This window comes from Mirounga leonina, unplaced genomic scaffold, assembly GCF_011800145.1.
Source record: "Mirounga leonina isolate KUSES-001 unplaced genomic scaffold, KU_Mleo_1.0 Mir_376, whole genome shotgun sequence".
Classification (NCBI taxonomy): domain Eukaryota; kingdom Metazoa; phylum Chordata; class Mammalia; order Carnivora; family Phocidae; genus Mirounga; species Mirounga leonina.
In genome coordinates this window covers 151,484-178,202 of record NW_023270718.1, presented here as the reverse complement: position 1 = coordinate 178,202, position 26,719 = coordinate 151,484, and the positions used below count along the sequence as shown (strand labels likewise).

The 26,719-nt window shown below is 63.1% G+C and overlaps 1 protein-coding gene across 7 annotated transcripts; it reads left to right on the top strand.

Moving 5' to 3' along the window:
• Positions 1-26,618, top strand: CIC (capicua transcriptional repressor). 7 transcript variants are annotated; one of them, XM_034986585.1, is made up of 21 exons: positions 1-61; positions 3,213-6,023; positions 17,758-17,907; positions 17,990-18,224; positions 18,307-18,436; positions 18,520-18,702; positions 18,786-18,951; positions 19,767-19,969; positions 20,052-20,277; positions 20,696-20,799; positions 21,047-22,289; positions 22,373-22,560; positions 22,934-23,055; positions 23,161-23,327; positions 23,434-23,724; positions 23,824-24,146; positions 24,434-24,687; positions 24,788-24,942; positions 25,026-25,157; positions 25,407-25,538; positions 25,623-26,618. In XM_034986585.1, the coding sequence occupies exons 2-21, from the start codon at positions 3,224-3,226 to the stop codon at positions 25,988-25,990; spliced, it is 7,572 nt and encodes a 2,523-aa protein (XP_034842476.1). In that variant the 5' UTR covers positions 1-61; positions 3,213-3,223; the 3' UTR covers positions 25,991-26,618. The 7 variants fall into 7 exon arrangements, with proteins under 7 accessions (XP_034842476.1, XP_034842477.1, XP_034842475.1 ...); XM_034986586.1 differs by lacking the exon at positions 1-61 and adding an exon at positions 781-847 and having other exon boundaries at positions 24,791-24,942; XM_034986584.1 differs by lacking the exon at positions 1-61 and adding an exon at positions 781-847.
• Positions 26,619-26,719: the final 101 nt, after the last annotated feature.

Sequence of the window (26,719 nt, the reverse complement as noted above, 5' to 3'; positions counted from 1 at the left end):
CTCGTGCCGCTACCGCCGCCACTGAGAGGAGCCACTGGCGACGCCAGAGCCGGGAATCCGGGTGAGTCGGGGCCCTGGGTCTAAGATGCTCCCGGTGTGCAGGGAGACTTACAGGAACTGCCCTGTCCGACTTTTTCTCCTCGCCCGGGTTCTTTGGTGCTCCAGCACTCTGTCACATGGGAGTTGTAGTCTGCTTTTTACTATCGACTATGGGCCGGAGACGTAAGAAGACTACCATTCCCAGCAGGAATAGCGACTAGCCGGTCAACAAACGCTCAGGCCACGCCTCCTCAGCCTGCTTATTGGACAGCCTATTCCTTAGCCCTTCCTTCTTGCACCCCATTGGCTACTGTCCCTCACAGAGGCTGGGTTCCGGCCTAGAGTGCAGGGCGACTGGGTACTGTATTCGTCGTTCTGCACTAAGACGGCCTGCAATTGGTCAAGGCTGATGCCCATCACTTGTTGTGGGGCAGGGCCCCAGGCAGATCAGGCGGTCGTAGGCTCAGGTTGGTGTCGGTCCCAGAGGGAGGCCGGTCTTGGACTTTGGCCCCTCCCCCTGGCGCTGCCGGGTGGGCGGGATTGGTCATGGCGAATGTCGCTCGTCGTGGAGAGGCGGAGCCGACCAGGCTGCGGATATCTATTGGTCTAGGACGGCGCCGGTCAGCGGGGTTGTGGCCGGTGATTGGCTGGCTGCTCCAGCTGTTGCAGGTCCATTCACCATTTTGTGTGTTGGAGTAAAAAAAAAAAGGGAGAATCGAGAGGGAGAGCCGGAGGGGGGGCGGGGAGGGACCGGACCGGACCGAGCCGGGGCCACGGCCCCCCGCCCCGAAACCCCGCCGAGCCCGAGGTGAGGGGCGGGGCCAGGGCTGACACGGGCAGGGGGTATTTGGGGTGCTGGGGGCCGAGAGGGGACAGGTGGCAGGGACGGGGAGAGGGTACAGGGGGAAAAAAGGTGGGTTGGATGGTGGGAAAGGGGGATAGAGTGGATGAAGTGGTAGGGAGGAAGAGTGACAGAAAAGGGGTGACGGAGAGGGGATGGTGGGCAGAGAATGGGTAACAGGAATGGAGGGGTGACAGGACTAGATCAGGGTGACAGGGAGAGGGAGGGGACAGAGTTGGAGGGGTGACAAGGAGAGGTGATGGAGAGAAAAGGTGACAGGTCCAGAGATGGCTGACAGGGGAGTGACTGGGAGAAAGGGGTGACAGAGATAGATGAGAGTGACAAGGATGGGGTGGCTGAGGAGGGGGCCTAGGGCCTGTGAGGAGAGAGGCAGAGGTAGAGTGGTGACAGGACGAGAGAGAGAGTGGCAGAGAAGCTGGTGCCAGGAGGGCTGATGGGAGCAGAGGGCATGGGACCCTGAAGACCCAGGGCCTGGGCTTCAGGAGTTACTGCTTAGATTCTGAAGGAGGTGAGGGCCCACAGGGCCTTGGGTGGGAGTTATCCAAAGTGGGGTGGACAGGAAGAGAGTAGGCCCCAGGGGAAGGAAAAAGGCTTGGCTTCTGGGGTGAAGAGGCAGGACCAGACGGCAGGGTCCAGGGGTGCCAGGCCGTATGGTCGTAGGCCCTGGGTGGGGTATGCAAAGGTTTGTGTTTGGGCAGGATTGGGGCCGGATCTCAGTCCCCAGGACGGTGGCCCAGCGGGTCAGTGGGGAGAAGGTGGTGGCAGCTGCCCAACTCCTGGGCACTTGGATGCTTGCCCCAGTGTGAGAAGCCCCGGGCCCTACAGGCTCTGCCCGCGAGGACCCCAGGACTGGCCCAGAGAAGGAGCAGCCTGGGATTGTAGGGTCCACAGGAGGAGCAGGCCCCAAGTAGGAGAACACAGGATCAGGGGTCCTGGGGGAGCTTGCAGACTGAGTCAGGGGTGTCTCTGATTGTGTTTGGGTTATGGTCCTGGGTACCCCCACCCTCCCAGAGGCCTCCTTTTGGCCTCTCAGCTTCTCTTAGTCACTTCAGAGTAAAGTTTTTTTTCCCTTTTCTTTTCTCAGGGCAGCTTGAAAGGGGGCGGGCAGTAATGACTGTTCAGGAAGTGGGTGAGGTTGGCCTGCTGGGCTTGCCCTGCTTTCTTTGACCTTCTCCCACTTACCCCCACCTGGAGTCGGAGGGCATATTTGGGGGCCCCAGGGGGCCGGGCCAGCTCAGCCACCCTGCCAGAGGCAGCCCAATCAGGGCGGGGGATGCGTGCAGGCCAGAAGGGGGGCTGGGCTTGCTGGTATCACGCTGGGTGCTGTGGGGGGAGGGGCAGGCTCCCATCCAGTGGGACAGCAAAACCCTGGGGTGTAGCTCCGTGTCCCACTGTGTGATGACGTGTGTGTGCCTGTGTGTGTGTTTTTGTGCGCGTGCGTGTGCTCATGCACGGCCCCGTGGCAGCACTGGGTATAAGCTCTTGCCCCAGACGTGCCCCTGCCTGCTCCCTGCCAGGATCTGGGGAGATGGCTATACCTGGCAGGCCTGGGGTGCAGAGCAAGAGTGGGCAGCCGTCCCTCAGGACTTTCAGCTGCCCACTCCTTCCCACAATGTCTGGCCATGCCAGGCGGCCCAGAGGGGGTGGGGGTGGGGGTGGAGAGAGGCTCACATCACAGCCCAGTCACCTCCTTTTCTGTGACTGTGTTCCTGTGCATGTGTGTGTATGAGTGTGTGTGCTCTCTGGATCATGTGACAGGCGGCACACTGAAATGGTTAGGAGCACAGACTCTGGAGCGGCCAGATTGCCTGGGTTCAGACCCTAGCGCTGCCATTTCCTAGCTGGGTGAATTTGAACAAAGTTGCTTGAGCTCTCTGTGCCTCAGTTTCCTCAAGTAGGGCTGTTGGTCGCACCTGCCTCTTAGGGCCGTCGTCAGGATAAAATGGGTTAATAAAATCAAGTTCGGCCCACGGTTTGGCACCAAGTGCGTGCTCCACAGGCGTGAACTGTTACTGCCTTTTTGTGTCCCCTCGGGCAGTCGCACTCACCTGCTGTGGCCTGTGTAGAGGGAACAGATCTGTGTCAGTGGCCCCAGGGAGCCAGAGTATATAACTCAGGGGACATGGGTGCCAGTCTGTCTGGGTGCCGGTCAGGGGCCCCCATGAGTTGAGGACAGCCAGGAAAGAGCCTTCAGGTATCATGGAGCTGAGGCGGTGGCCTCGGCAAGTGGCAAGTCTTGGGGGACACTGGCTGTGGTGGGGGAGGTTCATGAGTTGCTCCCGATGATCCCTGTCTGCCCTCCCACCTGCAGGTGGACAAAAGATGAAGCCAATGAAGAAGGCATGTGTCGGCCTCCCGGGTTCTAGCAGTGGTGGCAAGTCCCCACCGGCCACTCGGGCCAAGGCCCTGAGACGGCGAGGGGCTGGGGAGGGCGACAAGCCGGAGGAGGAAGACGAAACGGTGCAGCAGCAGCCGCCGCCGCCTCCGGGGCCAGAAGAGGCTGAGGAGGGTGAGGAGGAGGAGTCCGAGCGGGGCCCTGGGGCTGAGGGGCTGCCCCCGGAGCTGCCCCCTGACGACCCGGCGGCCCCGGGCCCCGCTGAGGACCCCAAGGTGGAGGGGGAGGCGAGCCGCTGGGAGCCGTCACTCAGCCGTAAGACGGCCACGTTCAAGTCTCGAGCGCCCAAGAAGAAGTATGTGGAGGAGCATGGAGCTGGCAGCGGTAGCAGTGGGCCAGCCGGGGCCCCTGAAGAGCGGGCACGGACCCCTGAGGAGGCCAGCGCCCTGGGTGTCCCTCCACGGCCACCCACCTCCACCCGTTCCTCTTCCACCGACACGGCCAGCGAGCACTCAGCCGACCTGGAGGATGAGGCAGCCGAGGCTTGTGGGCCCGGCCCCTGGCCCCCAAGTGGCACCAGCGGCGGCTATGACCTGCGGCAGCTGAGGTCCCAGCGGGTGCTGGCTCGGCGTGGAGACGGCCTCTTCCTGCCGGCCGTGGTGCGCCAGGTGCGCCGAAGCCAGGACCTGGGGGTGCAGTTCCCCGGGGACCGGGCCCTGACGTTCTACGAGGGGGCCCCCGGCGGCGGTGTCGATGTGGTTTTGGACGCCACGCCGCCGCCGGGGGCCCTGGCGGTGGGCACAGCTGTCTGTACCTGCGTGGAGCCCGGCGTGGCTGCCTACCGTGAGGGTGTGGTGGTGGAGGTGGCCACCAAGCCCGCTGCCTACAAGGTCCGCCTGAGCCCCGGCCCCACCTCCCAGCCGGGCCCGCCGGCCGCCCCACCGCAGCCCCCGCAGCTGCCACACCGTGAGCCTGAGGAGGCCGTGTGGGTGGCCCGCTCCAGCTTGCGCCTGCTGCGGCCCCCGTGGGAACCCGAGGCCCTGCCAAGGAAGCCCCCTGGGGGCCCCGAGGAGGAGCGGGCTGAGCCGGGGGGCGCCCTGCCCCCCTGCCCTGCCGCCCTGGACCCCAAGCAGCCTGAGGATGCGGAGGTGTCGAAGATCAGCTTTGGTGGCAACCTGGGCACTTGCGAGGAGGGCGAGGAGAAGCACCCGCCGGCCCTGGGCACCCCGGCCCTGCTCCCACTGCCCCCGCCCCAGCTCCTGTCGCCCCCGCCCAAGTCCCCAGCTTTCGCAGGCCCCGGCCGCCCTGGCGAGCAGCCGTCGCCCTGCCAGGAGGGCAGCCAGGGCGGGAGCCGGAGCAGCAGCGTGGCCTCTCTGGAGAAGGGGGCTGCGCCCGCCCGGGCCCGCACGCCGCTGACAGCCGCCCAGCAGAAGTATAAGAAGGGGGATGTGGTCTGCACGCCCAATGGAATCCGCAAGAAATTCAATGGCAAGCAGTGGCGCCGGCTGTGCTCCCGAGACGGCTGCATGAAGGAGTCGCAGCGGCGGGGCTACTGCTCGCGCCACCTGTCCATGCGAACCAAGGAGATGGAGGGCCTGGCGGACAGCGGCCCCGGTGGGGCCGGGCGGCCGGCAGGCGTGGCGGCACGTGAGGGCAGCACCGAGTTTGACTGGGGCGACGAAACATCGCGGGACAGTGAGGCCAGCAGCGTGGCGGCCCGCGGGGACTCGCGCCCACGCCTGGTGGCTCCTGCCGACCTGTCGCGCTTTGAGTTCGACGAGTGCGAGGCGGCCGTGATGCTGGTGTCGTTGGGCAGCTCTCGCTCTGGCACGCCCTCCTTCTCTCCCGTGTCCACGCAGTCGCCCTTCTCACCGGCCCCCTCGCCCTCCCCCTCGCCGCTCTTTGGCTTCCGCCCCGCCAACTTCAGCCCCATCAACGCCTCACCAGTCATCCAGCGCACTGCCGTTCGCAGCCGCCACCTGAGCGCCAGCACCCCAAAGGGGGGCGTGCTGACACCACCGGACCTGGGCCCCCACCCACCGCCGCCTGCCCCCAGAGAGCGCCACTCTTCTGGCATCCTACCCACCTTCCAGACCAACCTGACCTTCACCGTGCCCATCAGCCCCGGGCGGAGGAAGACAGAGCTGCTGCCCCACCCGGGGGCTTTGGGGGCGCCTGGTGCGGGGGGCGGGGGAGCCACCCCGGACTTCCCCAAGAGCGACAGCCTAGACTCCGGCGTGGACTCGGTGTCCCACACGCCTACACCCTCCACACCGGCTGGCTTCCGGGCTGTGTCACCCGCCGTGCCCTTCTCCCGATCCCGCCAGCCCTCGCCGTTGCTGCTCTTGCCCCCGCCTGCTGGCCTGACCTCGGACCCTGGGCCCTCTGTGCGCAGGGTTCCTGCTGTGCAGCGGGACTCACCCGTCATTGTTCGCAACCCCGACGTGCCGCTGCCCTCCAAATTCCCTGGGGAGGTGAGCACTGCAGGCGAGGCACGGGCAGCAGGACCTGGGCGGGGCTGCCGAGAGACCCCGGTGCCCCCTGGGGTGGCCAGTGGGAAGCCTGGCCTGCCCCCACCTCTGCCAGCCCCTGTGCCCATCACCGTGCCTCCAGCCGCGCCGACTGCCGTGGCCCAGCCGATGCCCACCTTCGGCCTGGCTTCTTCACCCTTCCAGCCGGTGGCCTTCCACCCCTCACCTGCTGCCCTATTGCCCGTCCTGGTGCCCAGCAGCTACACCAGCCATCCTGCCCCCAAAAAGGAAGTCATCATGGGCCGACCTGGGACAGGTAAGAGATGGTGGAATGGCTGGGTGAGGGCTCATTTGGGACGGGGCCGCTTGCCAACTGGCTCTCGAGAGAGGTGAAGCTCCCCACCTTGGGAGGGGCTCAAGGGGAGATTAGCCTCCCCTCTGCATAGATGTTTCAGCGGGAATTCACATGCCAGGCAAGGGACTGGACTTGGAAGGCTCAGTGCAGTGTTTCCAGAGGCCTCCTGTTGGGAATGCACCCTCAAGCGCTCTATCAGTCAGCAGACCTTTCCTGAGCTTCGGGAGCCAGGCCCCCACCATCCTGATGGGGTAACAGAGGAACAGAGTTGATAATCGTGATGACAGCCGCCGTGTTTGGAGGGCCAGTGGGGGCATCACCATGATAATAAGCATCGTGTGAGTTACCTCGCGGAGGTACTGTACGGGGCCTGTTCTCAGCCCTTTGGAAATACCCGCTCATTTCGCCTTCACGAACCTAACAGGCGGGGGCTACGATTATGTTCATTGAAAGGCGACTGAGGCCAGGTTAGTAACTTGCCCTGGGTCCTACGGCTAGTAAATCCTGGAGCCGGCCTGCAAAGTCAGGCAGGCTGGCTCGTCCCCGCTGGGCCACAGTGCCGGGTCGCAGATGGGAAGATGGAGGCTCCGACAGTGCCTTCTGCCTCGGGGTGGCAGGATCAGGACTGGAGCGCTCACCTCACGCCTGTGCCTAGTAAACACCACAGGTGCAGTCAGTGCTGTGGAGGGGAGCTGGGGGTGTGCTGGGCAGGCCTCGAGGTGTGAAATCCAGTCTGGCTGCCCTCAGGAAAGGGCGTGTAAGCCAAGAGTTGAAGGATGAGTTGGAACCAGCAACCCTGGGCTGGAAGAGCCTCCTAGGAGGCCAGAAGGAGCACAGCTGAGGGAAGCTGTTATGTCCAGAGGGCTGAGGCCGGAGGCCGGGAGAGCCAGAGGCCAGGCCAGGTTGGGCCTTGTCAGAGCGACTGTCAGGGAGGGTGACCAGTCACCAGCCCCTTCCCTAGCACCTTCTTCCTCTTTATTTCTTAATCCACTGTTGACTGAGTGCCCTGACTCTTTGCTAGTTGGTGCTGAGGACACAGCCCTACCCTCACAGGGCTCACAGTCCTGGGATAGACAGATCTGTCCCCAGACAGTGAGCATCCGGAGCGGTCAGGGCTGGGATGGGGGAAGCCCAGGAGGCGGGGGGCGGGGGGGGGGGAGTCAGGGAGGGCTTCTTGGAGCAGGGGCCAGGGTCTCTAAAGTGAGATGTGCAGGGTGTGCAGAAAGCGGGCCTGGGTAGGCTGGCGGGAGGGCCGTCAGGCAGAGGGAAGAGCTTGGGCAAAGGCCTCGAGGCCAAAGTAGGTAGTTGAAGGAAGTGGAATCTGCAAAATCAAGGGCTCTAGATGGGCGAGTGTGGGAATGTGCGGCTGTATTGATGAGCAAGGGTCAGATCCCTGAGGGCCCTCAGGAGACTTGGGAACTTTATCTTGAGGGCATTAGGGAGCCATGGAAGGCTTTGAGCTGATCTGACCCGCACTTGTACTGTGGAGGGTGAGTTCCCGTGCCTGAGACCAGAGACAGGGAGGCCAGGGAGGAAGGAGACTGGATTGGGGATCTGGGTGGGAGCTGGGACTGGGGCAGAGACTGTGGCAGGAGGGAGCCCAGGCCCTGACCTTACGGAGCTCCAGCCCAGATCCAGGGTACAGGGACACAGGGGCTGTGCTTGCCCCTCAGACTTATATGCTGAGGTTGTGAGTTGTGTTTTTTGCCCTGCCCCCAGCATTTTTTACACTTGTTAGTGTAGTTGATAGGAGCAAAATTCCACAGAGAGGGGCACAGCAGGGATTTCTGTCCTTAGCCAGATGAAGAAAGTGAAGCAGAAAGACTCCATCGAGAACTATCCTCCTCTGCCCCCACCCCACATGCCTACAGCCCCCGACATTGCCTTCATAGCATTGTGTCACGTGACCATCACTGCTGGCGCTTGGAGGGGGATGGCACCAATGCAGGTGACCCGAGGCCTACCAGGGCTGACCCAACAGGGGTACCTGCCACCATTTTCCTGATGAGGAAAAGCGACAGAAGAAGAGTTCTGATTGAGGTCACCCGGCCAGGGAGGGTCAGCACTGGGCCTTGAACCAGGTCTCCCAATCTCCAGATCCTGGGTCTCCCACTGCCAGAAGCTACAGCAGTCCTCGTTTCTGGAGCACCACCCATGTGTGTGCGCGGTACACGGCTCTGTAAGGGCCGCCTCAGCGTTTACTTACCGAATCCTCACAACACCCCAGGAGGCCAGCACCATTTGGATTTCCACAGTGTTCAGAGCGGGAAACCGCTCCCCAAGAGGTTAAGCGACTTGCCCAAGGTCACCCAGCTAGGAAGAGGGAGAGCCAGGATTTGAACCCAGGCTGTCTAGCTCCAGAGCCCAGGCCCTTAAGTACTCTCGATAACAACGATAATAGTAACCCGTCTTTTATTTTTTTATTTTTTTAAAGATTTTATTTATTTATTCACGAGAGACAGAGAGAGAGGCAGAGGGAGAAGCAGGCTCCCAAGGAGCAGGGAGCCCGATGTGGGACTCGATCCCAGGACCCTGGGATCACGACCCGAGCCGAAGGCAGACGCTTAACCATCTGAGCCACCCAGGCGCCCCGTAACCCGTCTTTTATTAAGCATTTACCACGTGCCCAGCCCCAGGTGTGGGGCCCTCTCATGGAATCCACCTGATGCTATGCAATAGGGATTACCAGCCCCGGTTTGGGGGGTGGAGGGGTGGGGCCTGAAGTTCAGGGAAGGGAGGCTGCAGGCTGTCTGGTCGTCAGAACTTGTCCGGTGCCTGTCCTGGCGGTTCTGAGCAACGCCTCCCTAACAACACCCATGCTGAGGTATCCAGGCTGCCCTCAGGTTCCCAGCCAGCAGGTCCTTTTGTTCTTGTCCCAGAGGCCTCCCCAAGCCCTTGGGAGGCAGGCACCCTGGGGCCTTCTGCCTCTGAAGCCCAGGTAGGGCAGATCCTGCCCAGTGGCATAGTGAGGCCGTGGTCCTGTCCCTTTCTGCCCACTCATGGCAAGGCCTGACCCTCACTCAGGGCAGCAGGTGTGAGGGGGCGGCCTGGGACAGCTTGCCTGCTCCTGCCCCCCGCCAGGCATTTGCTTCCGCTGGGGGACGTGCTGGGGCAGGCGGCCGGCATTCTCCACATTCTGTGCATGGCCAGGCCAGCCAGCTGCCACTGCCACCTCCCTCTGACTCTTCCCGCCTGCTCCCCAGGAGAGGAAGCTGCCCCAGGGCCTGCAGCCCCAGCCCAGGAGGCCAGATGTCTCAGCCCCATTCCTGGCACGGCCTCCTTTCCAGCTCCCAGCTTCCGCCTGGCTTCCCTGTACTGACAGGCAGTGCCCCCTCTCCGGGGCCTCGGTCTGCCTGCCTTTGAGCCACTGTGTGTCTCTCTGTTTCTCCCTTGGGTCCCTAAATCTGTCTGTCTAGGTCTCTATTTCTGGTCCTGAGTCTCTCTCTCTGGACTTATGTCTCTCTCTCTGTCTGCCTCTCTATACCTTTCTTGGTTTGTCCCTCCCTAGACATCAGTCCTTGTCTGAGCTTTCATCCCACCTTTCTTCTGTTTTGGCCCCCTATCTTGGGATCCTGTGTCTCTGGGCCTTCCCTGGCCCTCCTCCCCCTCCTCAGACAGACTTGCTGCCCCGCCTCCTAGCCCCTCACCTCCACCTTGTGCACATCAGGTGCTCCATCCCTTTGAATCAGTGGACAGTTGCTAAGCACTAGGTCCCTCACTCCCCTTCTTGGGGAGTGGTGGGAGGTTGTACAGGCCTGGGAGCCCCTTCCTGTTCCTTGACAAATTAACTGCCCACCACTGTCCCTGAAACGTCCTGAGAGGTGTCAGAAGCCATCTACATCCAAGCACCTGTTCCCAAGTCAGGCAGGAAGGTGGGGGCTGCATGGGCAAAGCTAGGAGATCCGGCTGTAGGGGAACAACAGGAAGGCAGCTCCTGTGCCCACCCACCTGCTAGAGGGCACGACCCAGATCACCCCAACTACCCCCTCAATGCCTTGCAGGAGACACATTTGGTGCCAGCTCCATGTAATGGAGTCCCACATGTAGTAGGACCTCAGAGACCATGCTTGGCCAGGTGGGGAAAATAAGGCCCAAAGAGGGGACTAGGTTCTCCTGACTCCCCAAATCCAGATTCTGCCCACCAGAGTTCCTGTTTTGTCTCAAACGGTGAACCCCTTCTGCCCCGCCAGAAGTCCCTCCTCATCTCTTCCAGGCCCAGGCTGAGCAGCCCTGGGGGAAGTGGGTGGGCAAGGCAGACCTGGAAGCAGGCACAGGCAAGGATGAGCAGAAGGAGGTACAGAGTGTGGGGAAGCCAGAGGACAGAGACAACTCTGGCTCGATGCAGGGTGATGAGGGAGGTACAGGTATGCTTCTTAGTGGAAGTGACATTTGAGCTGAAGCATGAGGCATGAGTGGATTTCAGGAGAGTGAAAGAAAGGGGTGTTCCTGGCCGAGGCAGCCATAGGAACAAAGGCCAGGAGGGGTCAAAGTGCATGACCTCTCAGTGGCTTAGTGGAAGCTGGAGCTGACACTAGAGCCCAGGATTGGCAGAAGCGTGCCAAGGAGCACAGTTCTAGCCAAGCCAGCTTGAATGCCGGTGGGTGAAGAGGCAAAAGTTCAGAGCAGGAGAGGGAAAAGGTTAGATTTGGATGTCAGAGATCTCTGGAGACTCTCCTGGAGAGGGAGGAGGCCTAGGCTGGGAAGAAGAGGATGACCTGCCCAGGAGAGAAAAGAGAAGGGCCGTTTTTGAGGTAGCGGGAGTCAGTCTTAGGGACTTCGCGAAGAGACCCCAGCACCAGGAGCTGCAAGGGGTCAGGCTGCCTCCTGGCGGCGGCGGCGCGGCGGCGCCGGGCGGGCGCATGCGCGGGGCCGGGGGGGTGCGGCCCGGAGCCCCCGGCGCCCGGGCATTAATGGCTCCATTAGTGGCCGGGAGGGAGGCGCATTAGCGGCGGCGACGGCGTCTGGCTCCCATTACCACCGGCGGCAGCGGCTGCACCGCAGGCGGCTGGACCCTAGCCCGCCGCGCCGCCTCCTCCGCCCGCACCCCGTCCCCTGTTCCCGCTCCCCACGGGGGCCTGGGTCAGGGAACCCCCGTCTCCCTGTTTCCGCAGAAAAGCTGTGTGTGAGGCCAGGCAGACCTGGGTTCAAATCCCGACCGTGCCACCTCCAGATTGCAAGAGCCTATCCCCCTCTGAACCTTTTTCTTGCGAAGCAGCCGGGGAAACAGGGTGCACCCGGGGCTTTGCAGATCCGGACCGGTACCCTGAGGGCCGCGCCCAGCCCCGGTCCGCACCGAGGGGCGCGGATTCCCGCGCCCCAGGGGTAGGCCCTGAGCGTCGGGCCTCCGTCTTTCCCATTGGCCGCCTACGCGCCTCCCGACGCTGATTGGCTGAGACCACCCCCCCACGCCGTTGCGCCATTAACCCTTAAGCGGCCGCGCCCTCGGGCTGGGTGGGGGGGCCCCCCCCGCAGACAGCTCGGGTGCCAGCTGGCCCGTGCCCCGCCGCGGCCCGCGTGGGTGTCAGGCCGGCCGGGCGCCCGCCCGCCCTCCCAGCACAAAGCGGCTTTGTGGGGCCCGCCGGGGGCTGGCTGGGGGCCAGGCGGCGAGTGGAAAATCTCGTGAGCGCGGGGAGGGTTGGAGAACGCAGGGCGGCGCCCCCTCCTCCGCCCGGGTTGGGCGCCTCCCTCCCTCCGCGCCGACCAGCCCTCTCAAGCCCGGGTGCCTGTACACTCCCCCACCCCCCGCCCCTTTCCACCCCCAAACCCACATGCCCCCTCCTCTGTCCTATCCCGTCCGTCTCCCAATCCCTGGGGACCCTCCCCCACACCTCTCGGCTGCCTCTTTCCCTCCTAGTCCCCCTGCCTACCCCAGCCCCACTCACACTGACTCACCCCGGCGCTATTTTTAGGCCCCCATCCCTCCCGAGCCTCACAGCCCAATCCTGGGCCCGTTCCCCAGGCAACCCTGGCCGTCGCCGACGCCGCCCGGGGTGGGTGGGTGTGTATGTGGAGAGCGGGTGAGGGGAGCTGGGGACACCGGGGTGGTGAGCCAAGGCGGGGACCCGGGCCTGTAGAGCTGGGTGGGGAGCCGCGGGCGACAGGGGCGCGGTGCCTCTTGGGCTCAATAAATGGGCCCGTGAGTTCAGAGTGTGTCTGCCTGTCCCTCAGTCTGTCAGCATCCCTGGCTGTACGCCCCAGGCCTCTGGGCAGGCCTCAGCCTGTGCCACCCTGGGTGGCAGCTGGTGTCTCTGTCTGGGCTCCCTGTCCCCGGGCTGGGGGTGGGGTAGTGCTTCGGGGGATGTTTGGCGCCAGACCTTTTGTGGAATTGGCGATGGGGTGGTGCAGGGGGTGGCTGCGCCACAGTTCTGTCGGGTACCTACCTGCCTTGAGTGCAGGGTGGTGGTGCACCACTTCTCAGATGGGACTGGGGCCCTGGTTTGGGAAACTCCCTCAGCCTTTTCCAATTAGGGAGGCCCCAGTTAGGGTTGAGGATGGCTGGAGAGATGGAGCTGTCTGGGGTTAGGACCTGCTCCCTCTTCTCCACTTCTAATCACCCCCACCCAGGGTTGCTCCACTCTGAACAATGGAAGCTAAGTATAGGGCTGGCCCGGTGCCCAGGGCAGGGGGGCCCTTCCTGCCCGGATTCCGGCCCCTCCCTGCCAGGCTGGGTCCCCACTTGGCTGTACCCTACCCTGTAAGGGGCCTCTTCCCATCCCTCCTATGTGGGCACTGTGTCTTCTACCAGATGTGCAACCCTCCCAGATGTGTGGGGCCCTCTTTCCGTGCTGTGCCAGGCCTAGCTCTTTTCTCACCCTACAGAAGTTGGGGGGCTGGGGGCAATGTTGCTCCGAGCTCTGTCCTGGGCTGCATTGTAGTAGGGAAGGGGTTAACTTGCCAGTAGGTGACTCACCGGAGGGGAGAGGAGGGGGCAGTGGTGGGGAGATAGCGGGCCACATTGATTTCAGCCTTGATTTCTGCCTCACATTGCAGTCCCTGGGGCAGTGAGGTAATGGAGGGTCTGAGTCTGGGGCTGCATAGGGAGGAGGGGGCAGTCACCTAATAGTCCCTCCAGTGGCCCCCTCCAGGCTCACAGCCAAGTGTCTGGCCCTGCAGTCTCTGGAGGTCAGAGGGCTATGGACCTTCCCTTCCCCTCTGGGCCCAGATTACAGGTTTCTGTCCCCTTTCCATGCCTTCGGCTCTGTGAGTGGATGGAATAGGCTGGGAAAGGGATTTGTTTGTGCTTGTCATTGACTCCACCTGTGTAGGAGCCCACTCTTTGTCCATCTGGGCTTGTGCAACCTTTAAAACCTGCCCGGGTGTGACCCCAGGCCTCTGCCTCTACTGGATGTGACCCCAGGGCCCATCTTCGGTGATCCAAGGCCTCTGCCTCTCTCCCTGGTGGGCCCCAGACCTTTGCATGTGTCTCTGTGTGTGCTCTCTGGCCTTTCTGTAGTTCTTTCTGTATCACTGTCTGACCATATTCCTGGACGTCTGGGAGTGTCTGCCTGGGTCCACCCCGAGGTTAAATTTTCAGTAGTGGAAAGAGCAGCTGAGTTGGAGCACTGGGCTGTTGCGTTCTGGAGGCATGATCTTGCACAATTTATTCAGTTTCTCTGAGTCTCATTTTCTCATCTGAACAATGGGCATAATAAAGTATACCTCCCTAAGTGGTTGTGAGGATTCAATGAGCAGTATAATACATACAAGCTCCCAGCACGCTGAAGCCCCAGTGTTTGTTTCCTTTCTTCCTCCTGGCCCCTTTCTGGAAGGGGTGACTCCCAGCCTAGAGTGGTAAGGCCAGCCCACAGTGGTGCTCTGTGGCCCCCTCGCCCCCCACCACCTTACACTGTGAGGTAGAGGGTCCCAGGTGGCTGCTAAGTGTCAGGCCAGTGAATGGCCATGGCGCTCTGTATTCCTGGGGGGCCAGGGTACTGAAGGAGTGCTCACTGGGGTAAGCTTACATAGTGTGCGGGGGTCAGTACAATGGCATCTGTAAGAGTTAGCCTGTGTTGGGGATGGGAGGTGCCAGGAAGGCCCCATGAGAGTGTGTGAAGATGGAAGAACATGTGGTTGTGTGGGAGGGATGTGGGGTGTGTGTGTGTGTGTGTGTGTGATGGACAAGCAGCGGTTGTGATGAGATGTGTGAGATAATGCTGCCTGTTTGATATGTTGTTTGTATGATGATTCATGTGGGCTGGCAATGAGAATATGCGTTGGTGAAGCATGTATGACAAGGCGTGCATGAAATGGGTGATGTGGAGGATGGGTGAGAACGAGTGTGTATGATGATGGGTGGGGAGTGATGGACCAGGAGTGTGGGAGGTAGTACATACATGTGAGCAGGTGTTCAAGGTGTGTGACTTCATGTGTGACAGTGTGAGTGTAAGGCCAAGGGTACATGTGACCGTGGGGTGTGTGTGAAATAATGGGTGTGGCAGGAAAAGTGTCTGTGAGAGGGGTGTGTGTGTGTGTGAGTGTGTGTGAGTGAGTGTGTGTGGTGGGGGAAGAGTCTGCTGGCGTGAGTTGGTGAGGGCTCGGGGTGGCTCGCGTAGCCCTACCGCGCAGTTCGTCTGCCCTGCCGAGCCGTGCGCGCTCAGGCGGGCGTGAGGGAGGTGGGCCAAGCCGCGCGTGAGCGTGTTCCTCGCGTGGCCTGGACACACGTAGCAGCACACACAACCCCGAGGCCTCCGCAGCGCGGTGCCGCGAACCGCCCCTCTGGCTCGCTGCCTTTACTGCAGTGCGCCCTCCCTGCCACCCTCCTCCCGCGGTCCCGCCCCGGGCCGGCTTGGGGCCAACCGGAGCCCGCCCCGCCCTTCCCTTATTTGCATATGACTGACGTTCCCCCGGGGCGGCCAATGGGGGCGGGCGCGGCGGGGCCTGACCCGCGCGCGGCGGCGGCAGCCAATGGACTCACGCGCGGGGGGCCGGGCTTGCGCGGAAGGCCGCGGGGGAAGCGGGGAAGGGGCGGGGGGAGGTGCGGCGGGGGGAGGGGAGCGCGTAGTAGTGGCGGGGCGGGGAGGCGGCGGTGGCTCTGCGCGGGGCTCGCTCGGAGCGCACGGACGCACGCACGCTGGTCCGTCTGCCCGCCCGGAGCCGAAGGTCGACCCGGCGCTGAGCCGCGGGCCCGGAGCCCGGAAAGGCGGGGCGGCGGCACCGGCAGCCGGGGCGCGCGGGGCCAGAGCCGTTACCCGCCGGAGCTGCGAGGGAGGGAGGGAGAGAGCCAGCGAGAGGAGAAGGGAGGGGGCCGCCCCCGCGCACGCGCGCCGCGCCCCGCCCCGCCTGCCCCGCCCGCCGAGCACCGCGCGGGAGGAGGGAGAGGGAGGGGGCGGCGCCGATGGCCCCTGTGCCGCGCGCCCCGTGACGGCCCCCGCGCGCGCCGGGGGGCGGGGCGGGGCCGGCGCGCTCTGACCTCCCCCGCCCCCCGGGCGGCGGGAGGCAGGCGGCGCTGTGCGCAGGCGCGCCCGGCAGAGACCCCCCGAGTGGGGCGGCCGGAGGGGGGCGGCGGGGGGGGGCATGCGGCGACGGCCTCCAGCTCCCCCCGGGCCCGAGCGGCGACGGCCGAGGAGCCGGCGGCGGGCGGAGTGGCGGCGGCCGCTGAGGAGGCGCGAGCCCCGGCCGGGCCCCCCCCGCGCCGGACCATGTACTCAGCCCACAGGCCCCTGGTGCCCGCGTCCGGCGCGGCCTCCCGTGGCCTCGGCATGTTCGGTCAGTAGTGCCTGGGCCCTGGGACTGCAGGGGTCAAGGTGTCGGGGTGCTAAGTGCGGCGTAATGGTGTTAGGGGTATAGTATGAGAGTGATAGAGGCGGAGTACAGAGGTGACGGGAAAGTTACAGAGCTCAGCTGGGCCAAGCGGTTAGTGACGGCAGGTGGGAGTGTAGCGGGAGTGATGGGAGAGAGGCGAGGGGAGTAGCTAGGGACAGCTGTGGTGTTTGGGTGATGGGGTGGCACGGTCCGTTGTCATTGGAGGTGAGGGGTGCAGAGTAACTGGCTTGGGAGCATGGATTAGGATAGGGGCAGCATGAGACCTGCTGGCCTTAGGTGTGGAAGAGAGGGGGAAGGGAGCGTGATCGAAGAGTGGGGCTAAGAACAGGGCTTGAGAAGTGAGCGAGGCGCTGCTTGCTTAGAACAGAGTGATGGGCTGGAGTGTATGTGGTGTGCTAGGCAGAGACGGAGGGACCCAAGAACCTGGACGGGAGTGCACTGAGGAGGACCTGAGGAGGGGCAGGACCAAAGGACTCTTCCCCCATTGTCTGCTGGTCCCCCTTCTTCCCCACCCAGCAGATGAGAGGCCCGGTGGGTAAGATCTTGGTGAAGAGAGGGACAGGTCTAGATCCTTGGGGTTGGAGGGCCGAGCAGGCTTTTGCGGTCCCCAGTGTCCCAGGGATCAGGGACAGGGTCCTCAGAGCGTCTTGAGACCCCCTCCGGTGCTGGCTTCCTTATCCCTCTTCTGTTGATTTGATGTCTACTTTTTCTTTTGTCAGCCCCTTGCAGAATCAGGTCTCGAGGCCAGTGTCTCCTATAGAGCTGTCTTAGTCCAGGCTTTTGAGGGCATAGAGGGGTCACCCCAGGTCAGATTGATCTGGCTCAGGGGGAGGCTTGGAATGATGGAGACCAAGGCTAGGGCGTTTCCCTTCTCTCTTCATCGTCTTCCCTCGCAGGGGCCTCCTCAGCTGGTTCCACTTCCCCCAGGGAGCCAGCAGTGAGAGGGCAGCCCACTCCTAGGCTAGGCCTGCCCCAGGAGTCCTGCCAGGGATGGGTCCCAGCCCAGGGCTTACCCTGCTACCCCCCAGCTCCTGGGGCAGAAGGTTGGACCCCTGGGACTGGCCCCCTGGGAGGGAAGTGCCTTCCTGTGCATATTCTCAAGAAAACACCTGGCACTTTTGTCTTCCTTGGGCATAGACTTGTAACAGTTCTCTTGTCTGTCCCATTGTCTGTGCCTTTTCTTCCAAGGAGTTTACCGCACCCTCCCCTTTTTGGGCAAGGGGCCTGGATACTGCACCCAGGATAAGTTCAGAGGTTGAGAGGGAGCAGGGCTGGGAGACCACTTCGTGGGCAGTAGATTCTCTTAGGGGGCCGGGGGAGACGCTGGAGCCACCTGTGCCCAGCCCAGGAAAGGCGGGTCTGGCTCCTTGGGGTTTGTGGTACAGGGAGGGAGGCAAGGAGAAAGACTTAAGACCCCACACCCTGTGGGGAATGGAGAGGGAAGAGAAGGGGAAACCAAGCCATGGTCTCCTCAAGAGAGAGAAAGGGAGTGCGAGGTGAAGATGAGGGGCCATGTCAGATAGCAACCTGGGTGCTGGAAATGTGGCATGATTGGGGAGGGTTCCTAGCTCTGCTGAGGTCTTGGGGCCTCGGGAGTATGAGATGGCAGTCGAACATGGCCTGGTTTGTGACAGGAGCCAGTCATTCCTCTGGCCTGGTCCCTGGTGGCAGGGCTGGTAGCAGTGGGGGAGGGAATGGGGCGTGAGGCCTATTTCCCTTCCCAGCTTCTGTTTTCTTTTGTATAAACCTCGAAATCTTTCAGGGAGGAGTTTTTCCTGAGTGATGTTGTACGCACAAGCCCACGAGGCTCTGGGATAGTGGAAGGGGGTGTGAAGGAGGCATGGAGCCACCTCATCCAGGGTGGAAAAGAGCTTGAGTTGGGGGTCAAGGCCAGGGTCTCCTGCTGCACAGCTTAGCTGGCTTCTTCCCACAGTGTGGACGAATGTGGAACCTCGCTCTGTTGCCGTGTTCCCCTGGCACTCCTTAGTCCCCTTTCTGGCCCCCAGCCAGCCCGACCCCTCTGTGCAGCCAAGTGAGGCCCAGCAACCTGCCAGCCACCCAGTGGCCTCCACCCAGAGCAAAGGTGAGGAGTGGGGGGCCATGGAAGGCATGGGGATAGGGTCCAAGCAGCCCAAGAGCCCTCTGACCTACCTCTCTGCCCCCAGAACCTGCTGAGTCCGCGGCTGTCGCTCACGAGCAGCCACCAGGTGGGACAGGGAATGCTGATCCCGGGCGGCCCCCTGGAGCCACCTGCCCTGAGAGCCCAGGGCCTGGACCCCCCCACACTTTGGGGGTGGTGGAACCTGGAAAGGGTCCCCCTCCCACCACTGAGGAGGAGGCCCCTGGCCCTCCAGGAGAGCCCCGGCTGGACAGCGAGACGGAGAGTGACCATGATGATGCGTGAGTGCCACGAGGTTTGGGACTGGGCGGGCGGCGGGGAGCAGAGATGTGGCCCTCACTGTCCCTGCCACTCCCACCACAGATTCCTCTCCATCATGTCTCCTGAGATCCAGTTGCCCCTGCCACCCGGGAAACGCCGGACCCAGTCCCTCAGTGCCCTGCCAAAGGAACGAGACTCCTCGTCGGAGAAGGATGGACGCAGCCCCAACAAGGTGCCTCATCTCTACCTGTCCCCAGCTCACCCTCTGGCTGCCCAAGCCTGTCTCCTGGTTTTAACCATCCCACTCTGCTGTAGCGGGAGAAGGACCATATCCGGCGGCCCATGAACGCCTTCATGATCTTCAGCAAGCGGCACCGGGCCCTGGTCCACCAGCGTCACCCCAACCAGGACAACCGGACCGTCAGCAAGATCCTGGGCGAGTGGTGGTACGCCCTGGGGCCCAAGGAGAAGCAGAAGTACCATGACCTGGCTTTCCAGGTAATGCCTCTTCCTCTTGGTTCCTCCCCAGCTTCCTCTGGTGGGGTGGGTGAGTGAAGGGTCCCTCCTCTCTCTCCTGCCAGGTGAAAGAGGCCCACTTTAAGGCCCACCCAGACTGGAAGTGGTGCAACAAGGACCGGAAGAAGTCCAGCTCAGAGGCCAAGCCCACGAGCCTGGGGCTGGCAGGCGGGCACAAGGAGACTCGGGAGCGGAGCATGTCAGAGACAGGGACTGCCGCTGCCCCTGGAGGTTGGTCGGCTCCTTGGTTGACTCGTCCTGCCCCCACCCTCCCTGAGAGGTGCCAGCTACTCCCTTGTTTGCTCAGCCCCTGCCCCAGAAGTCTTCGTCTGTCCTCTCATTTCATTTGAGGACCCTTAGCCATAAAGGAACTGGCAGTTGTCTTGTATGAAGGAGCCAGGGAGATCTAGACAGACAGAGTTTCCAGGCAGTCATCTTGTTATGGGTTGTCATTTGCTGAGCATTTACTACATGCTGGGTACGAAGAGGAGTACAATCTCTGCTTTTGAAAGCTGTACCCCCATTTTCCAAATGAGGAGACTGAGACTCAGGCAAAATCGTTTGTCGGAAGTTATAGAAGACTAGTAAATGGTAGAGCCAGAGCTTAAACCCCAGCTTGGGTGGTTTCCAGCATCATAGTTGGAAGCCCCTCAGTGGCTGCTTCTACTGACAGTGTCTCGCGTGCATAGCGCTTTTCTGAGGCACTTTTTTGGAGTGATCTGTGGGTACGGGCCTGCAATTCTCTGAAGGTGGGGTTGCTTCCTCTCTGAGATAGAGGGATGGAGACTCAGGCCCATGGTTATTAGCTAGCAAGCACCACACTACCCGTTTTCAGCTTTTCATACTCAAGAAGGCCTGCCTTCCGGGGAGCAGTCCATTAGGAAATGCTGGGCTGGTGGCTGGTATCTCTTCTGCCAGGTAGCCCGGGAGTTTCAAACTTCCTTTTGCTTCTCCAGTATGTAGACATACTGTAGATGTTTTGGCCGATCTAGGTGCTGCTAAGGGGCTTCTTGACTCCGTGATACCTCTCTCCTTACATTCTGCAGTGTCCTCGGAGCTCCTGTCCGTCGCAGCCCAGACCCTCTTGAGCTCGGATACCAAGGCTCCGGGGAGCGGCTCCTGTGGGACAGAGCGTCTGCATGCAGTGGGGGGACCTGGCTCGGCCCGGCCCCGAGCCTTCTCCCACAGTGGGGTCCACAGCCTGGATGGTGGGGAAGTAGATAGCCAGGCACTACAGGAACTGACTCAGGTCCGGGGGCAGGGGAGATGGGCAGGGAGGGCTGCCCCAAGGTGATGGCCCCAGCTGAACTCTCCCGGTACCTGCCCTGCAGATGGTGTCTGGCCCTGCATCCTATTCTGGTCCAAAGCCTTCCACCCAGTATGGGGCTCCAGGCCCCTTCTCAGCCTCCAGTGAGGGAGGTGCCCTGGCGGCTAGTGGGCGACCCCCGCTGCTGCCCACCCGGGCCTCCCGTTCCCAGCGTGCAGCCAGTGAGGACATGACCAGTGACGAGGAACGCATGGTCATCTGCGAGGAGGAGGGAGACGATGATGTCATTGGTGAGCAGTTGCAGGGCCCAGAATCCTGCCCGGAGAGCAGTAGGCTAAGGTTTGGGGGGGGTGGGCAAAGATTTGATCTAGGCCTCAGGCTCTTCTTGTTTTGCATGTTTGTTTAGGATTGCAAGCATGTTCAGCTCAGGCCCTACTGAGTAAACCCAGCCCTGCCTTTGGGAAGCTTCTGGCCAGGCCGGAAACCAGGAGCACAGGGCCACGGATGGCCAGGCCATGGGGCACAGTGTTAGGTGGTAGTACCTGCATGCTCTTAGGTTCCCCTGGGCAGGTAGGCTCACCCTAGGCTGCGTTCTTGGATAACAGTTACTGCTGGCTTAGGGGGCTGAGGCCAGAGCCTGGGCTCCGTGCTGTCCCTCCCGGGCACTCCTGCACCCAGCCCTTTTGCCAATACCATTCGCTCCCTCAGCTGACGACGGCTTCGGCGCCACTGACATTGACCTCAAGTGCAAGGAGCGGGTGACTGACAGCGAGAGCGGAGATAGCTCTGGGGAGGACCCAGAGGGCAGCAAGGTGAGACCCGGGGAATTGGCGGTGTCTGGTAATGGTCCTAGGAAGGGGGGATACCTGTTTTTGTGCGCATTGCCACAGAGAAAGATGAAGGCCCAAAAAGGGCAAGCTACTCGCCCCATGGCGAATTGGGTCACAGCCTGGATGAATTGAGGCCTTTAGCTGGCCTCACTGCCAGGCAGGACAGGGATGGGCAGGATGTGCGTATCCAGGCTCCCTTGATGTGGTTGCGTCTCCTCCTTCCACCTAGGGCTTTGGCCGGAAGGTGTTCTCGCCTGTGATTCGTTCCTCTTTTACCCACTGCCGCCCACCGCTGGACCCTGAGCCCCCAGGGCCCCCGGATCCACCACCTCCAGCCTTTGGCAAAGGCTACGGGCCCACCCCATCCTCCTCCTCCTCCTCGTCCTCACCTGCCTCCTCCTCAGCCTCTGCCGCCACCTCCTTCCCCCTGGGCTCAGGGACCTTCAAGGCCCAGGAGTCAGGTCAGGGCAGCACGGCAGGCCCACTACGGCCCCCACCTCCTGGGCCTGGGGGTCCAGTGACACCTTCCAAGGCCACCAGGTTCCTCCCAACGGATCCTGCCGCCTTCCGGCGCAAGAGACCTGAAAGTGTGGGAGGCCTGGAGCCACCGGGCCCCTCTGTCATTGCGGCACCTCCTGGCGGGGGAGGAAGTGTCCTGCAGACGCTGGTCCTGCCCCCAAATAAGGAGGAACGGGAAGGCGGCGGAACCCGCATGCCCTCGGCCCCAGCCCCATCACTGGCCTATGGGGCCCCAGCAGCCCCCCTGTCCCGCCCAGCTGCTACCATGGTCACCAACGTGGTGCGGCCTGTCAGTAGCACTCCTGTGCCCATCGCCTCTAAGCCCTTCCCCACCGCTGGCCGGGCTGAGGCATCTCCAAATGACACAGCAGGTGCCAGGACTGAGCCGGTCACAGGGTCCCGGGCGCCTGGGAGCTCCCCGCTGGGCGTAAGCTTAGTGTATTCGGACAAGAAGTCGGCAGCAGCCACCTCGCCGGCCCCGCATCTGGTGGCTGGGCCCCTCCTGGGCACTGTGGGGAAGGCCCCTGCCACAGTCACCAACCTGCTGGTGGGCACACCTGGTTATGGGGCCCCGGCGCCCCCTGCTGTTCAGTTCATAGCCCAGGGGGCCCCTGGCAGTGGGGCCGCTACAGGCTCAGGAGCAGGGGCTGGGAGTGGCCCCAATGGGCCAGTGCCCCTGGGCATCCTGCAGCCGGGTGCCTTGGGCAAGGCTGGGGGAATCACCCAGGTGCAGTACATCCTGCCCACGCTGCCCCAGCAGCTTCAGGTGGCACCTGCCCCAGCACCAGCCCCTGGGACCAAGGCAGCAGCTCCTGGTGGCCCCGCACCCACCACCAGCATCCGTTTCACCCTCCCACCGGGCACCTCCACCAACGGGAAAGTTCTGGCGGCCACCGCACCCACTCCTGGCATCCCCATCCTGCAATCCGTACCCTCCGCCCCGCCCCCCAAAGGTGAGGTCTGGGCTCAGCGGTGAGGGAGGGGGGCCCCAGGCCCCTTGTGGCTCTCTGACAACTTCTCCTCTTTCCACTTGCAGCCCAGTCGGTTTCTCCTGTGCAGGCCCCACCCCCGGGCGGCTCAGCCCAGCTGCTACCTGGGAAGGTCCTGGTGCCCCTGGCGGCCCCTAGCATGTCGGTGCGGGGCGGAGGGGCTGGCCAGCCACTGCCCCTGGTGAGCCCGCCGTTCTCGGTACCTGTGCAGAATGGGGCCCAGCCACCCAGCAAGGTAAGGGCATCCTGGTTCCACCTGTTCCCCGTGCCCTTCCCTCCTGGGTGTCGGTTTCTGTGCCACGGTTTCTGCCTGCTTTTCCTTTGGTCTCTCGTGCTTTTTTTCCTTTTTATCTTTTTGGAACCCTGTCTCTAGGACTGTGTCTTTCCGTGTACTTCCATGTCTGCATGTGTCTCGATTCTTCTCTCAGCGTCTGCGCCTTGCTCCTTTGTGTGAAACACGCCTTGCTGTTTTCTTTGTTTTGTTCTGTCTTGATTCCAAATTTTGTGTTCCCTGTCTTCGCTGAGACCCACCTTCCTAGGTCTGGGTCTGCCCCTGCTCCAGCCTGAGTCCCCAGCTCACCCCAGCCTGTGGGTGCCCTTGCCCACAGATCATCCAGCTGACTCCGGTGCCCGTGAGTACACCCAGCGGCCTGGTGCCGCCCCTCAGCCCAGCCACGCTCTCCGGACCCACCTCGCAGCCTCAGAAGGTCCTGCTACCCTCCTCCACCAGGTAATGGTAGCTGAGCCCACACCTGGAGGCCAGCCCAGAGAAGGGCCTGGGGGTGGGGCGGTGGGCAGCTCACCTCACTCCTCCCCCTTCCTCTCCCTGCGGCAGAATCACCTACGTGCAGTCGGCGGGTGGGCACGCGTTGCCCCTGGGCACCAGCCCTACGTCCAGCCAGGCTGGAACAGTCACCTCGTATGGGCCCACGAGCTCGGTAGCCCTAGGCTTCACCTCACTGGGGCCCAGCGGACCCGCCTTTGTGCAGCCCCTGCTTTCAGGTGAGGGGCAGTGTGGCAGGCAGAGCTGGGGACCCAGGGTGGTGCAGAGGTGGCCCAGGCCCTAATTGGGGCCCCTGCCTCTCTTCCTCTGTCTCTATCCCTGCAGGCCAAGCCCCGCTGCTGGCTCCTGGCCAGGTGGGCGTGTCACCCGTGCCCAGTCCCCAGCTGCCGCCCACCTGCACGGCCCCCGGAGGTCCCGTCATCACGGCGTTTTACCCTGGCAGCCCTGCACCCACTTCCTCAGCACCCCTGGCCCAGCCATCCCAGGCGCCCCCAGGCCTGGTTTACACCGTGGCCACTAGCACCACCCCACCTGCTGCCACCATCCTGCCCAAGGGCCCACCAGCTCCTGCCACTGCCACTCCGGCCCCCACCAGCCCTTTCCCTAATGCCACAGGTGGGTGTTGGGCCATCCCAGGGTGGGGTGAGTTGGGAGACCCAGGAGAAGGGCTCCAGACAGGCCTGGCTCAGCAAATGCTCTTCTCTCCACCAACAGGCTCCATGACCTACAGCTTAGTGGCCCCCAAGGCCCAGCGGCCCACCCCCAAGGCCCCCCAGAAAGTGAAGGCGGCCATCGCCAGCATTCCCGTGGGTTCGTTTGAGGCAGGTGCCCCTGGGCGGTCAGGCCCTGCAGCCCGGCAGCCCTTGGAGCCTGGCCCAGCCCGGGAGCCCCCTACCCCCGAGTCTGAGCTTGAGGGGCAGCCTACGACACCGGCTCCTCCACCGCCCCCAGAGACCTGGGCTCCCACAGCCCGGAGCAGCCCCCCGCCGCCCCCACCTGCTGAGGAGCGAACAAGCACCAAGGGCCCTGAGGCCATGGTGAGTGCACAGCAGGCCCGGGGGCTCCTGTTGCTGCCTGGCTCTGTGCGTCAGTCCACCGTCTGCTTTTCTGCTCCATCCCTTTTCCCTGCACACCTGTCTGACCTGTATCCTTGTTTGTGGGGGTCGGGGGGAGGTTCTTCTGTCCCTTTTGCTTGTCTGTACAACCAGGTCTTTTCCAAGACTCTACACCTGGGGCAGTCAGCATCCATCTCTTTGTTGTTCTGGGTTTTGCACCAGTGAGTCTGAACCCGGTGTCCTCCGTCTCCCTGCCATCCCTACCCCAGGCCAGCAAATTCCCCAGCTCGTCTTCAGACTGGCGAGTCCCTGGGCTGGGTCTGGAGAGCCGGGGGGAGCCTCCCACTCCTCCCAGCCCAGCACCAGCTCCAGCCCCGGCCCCTGGCGGCGGCGGCGGCGGCAGCGAGGGCAGCAGCGGGAGGGCAGCTGGGGACACCCCTGAGCGCAAGGAGGCCGCTGGTACCGGCAAGAAGGTGAAGGTGCGGCCCCCGCCCCTGAAGAAGACCTTTGACTCTGTGGACAAGTGAGCATGGGCTGGGGTCCGCGGCAGCGTGTGCGGGGCTGGCAGGAGAGGGGGGCAGCTGCAGTCCGGGACGGGGGAGGTGACCCTGCCGGCTCTCCAGCAGGGTCCTGTCGGAGGTGGACTTCGAAGAGCGCTTTGCCGAGCTGCCCGAGTTCCGGCCTGAGGAGGTGCTGCCCTCACCGACCCTGCAGTCTCTGGCCACCTCGCCCCGGGCCATCCTGGGCTCCTACCGCAAGAAGAGGAAGAACTCCACCGGTAGGCGAGTGTGGGGCACCCGGGGAAGGCAGGGGACAGACTGGGGCTGCCTCCGCTGAGCCTCCTTGCTTTTGTTGGACCAGACCTGGACTCAGCCCCCGAGGACCCCACCTCGCCCAAGCGCAAGATGAGGAGACGCTCCAGTTGCAGCTCCGAGCCCAACACCCCTAAGAGTGCCAAGTGCGAGGGGGATATCTTCACCTTTGACCGCACAGGTGCCGGCGCCGAGGCAGGCGGAGCTGTGGGGACCCGGGAGCAGGGTTACAGATGAGAGGTGGGATGGCAGGTCAGGGATGGGAGGGTGGGGTCTGGAGCCCGACAGGGTCCAGAGACAGGTGCCCTCTTGGAACTCTGCTGTGGAATAGAATTCGGTGAGGGCTGGGTGGACGCTTCAGGTGGGGGTTGGGGGCGGGGGTGGGGGCAGGCTGCAGGCCCCTTGACCGTGGCGCCTGCGCTGCTTCCAGGTACGGAAGCCGAGGACGTGCTCGGGGAGTTGGAGTACGAGAAGGTGCCATACTCCTCACTGCGGCGCACCCTGGACCAGCGCCGGGCCCTGGTCATGCAGCTCTTCCAGGACCATGGCTTTTTCCCATCAGGTGAACCTAGCTCAGCGTCTTCGGGGGGCACTTGGAGAGGACCTGCCTGCTCCTCTCACCCTCCTCTCATCCTTCTGTCCCCAGCCCAGGCCACGGCAGCCTTCCAGGCCCGCTATGCAGACATCTTCCCCTCCAAGGTCTGTCTGCAGTTGAAGATCCGCGAGGTGCGCCAGAAAATCATGCAGGCGGCCACTCCCACGGAGCAGCCCCCTGGAGCCGAGGCCCCCCTCCCCGGACCGCCCCCCACTGGCACTGCTGCTGCCCCTGTCCCCACTCCCAGCCCTGCTGGGGGCCCTGACCCCACCTCACCTGGCTCGGACTCTGGCACAGCTCCGGCTGCCCCGCCACTGCCCCCACCTCCAGAGCCGGGTCCCGGACAGCCTGGCTGGGAGGGCCCCCCCCAGCCCTCCCCCCCGCCCCCCGGCCCCTCCCCAGCTGCCACAGGCAGGTGAGGGGTCCGAGAAGATCCCAGGACCCACAGTACCCCCCTCAGGACATGGACAGTATGTAGGTGGCAGGAATGGGGGGGCAGGATGGTTACGTCCTCCCCACTAAAAGCCATTTCGTCCTTTCTAGTTTGGGGCGGAATGAGGCCTGCTCCTCTTGTCTATCTCCCCTCCCCCCACAGCTTTCTCCCTGTGATGGGGGGCAGCTGAGGGGAAGCAGGGGCACAGTCTCCCTCCACCGAGCCCCTGTATATAACCTGGAGTGTGTTACCTTCAGACCTTTTCACTTGTACTTTATGCAAAATGGCTCATGTGAGGGCTACAAGCTGGAGGGTAGTGCGGGCCTTGGGCCACAGGGAGGTGCCTGTGGAGTAGGGGGGAGTTCATGCACCCCTTTTTTCCCCAGAGGGGCTGGACTCAGGTTAGTTTGGGGTGGGGGCTCCTGCACTTTGCCACAGGCATGGGGAGGGTTCTCTCCCCACCCCCTCTGCCCTCCCAACTTGGGTTGTACTTTCTAAGAAGGTGATTCCCCTTACCCTTGTCCCCGTCCCCAGAACAAAACATGTTGATCATGTGCAATATTTCTTACTGTGCCGAGAAGCTGAAATGACCGAAATTAAAGCTGTTTAACACACCTGTGTGGCTGCCCACTCTAGAGGGAGAAGGGGTGTGGGTGTGCTGGTCCTGTCCCCAGATGGGCAAGGAGCTATACACTAGCTATATGCTCCCCCCCCC

Coding starts and splice junctions, on each gene's coding strand:
- CIC (XM_034986585.1), top strand. CDS start 3,224: ATGAAGCCAATGAAGAAGGCATGTGTCGGCCTCCCGGGTTCTAGCAGT. Junction 18,437..18,519: donor ATGGACGCAGCCCCAACAAG/GTGCCTCATCTC, acceptor ACTCTGCTGTAG/CGGGAGAAGGACCATATCCG. Junction 20,278..20,695: donor GGGAGACGATGATGTCATTG/GTGAGCAGTTGC, acceptor TCGCTCCCTCAG/CTGACGACGGCTTCGGCGCC.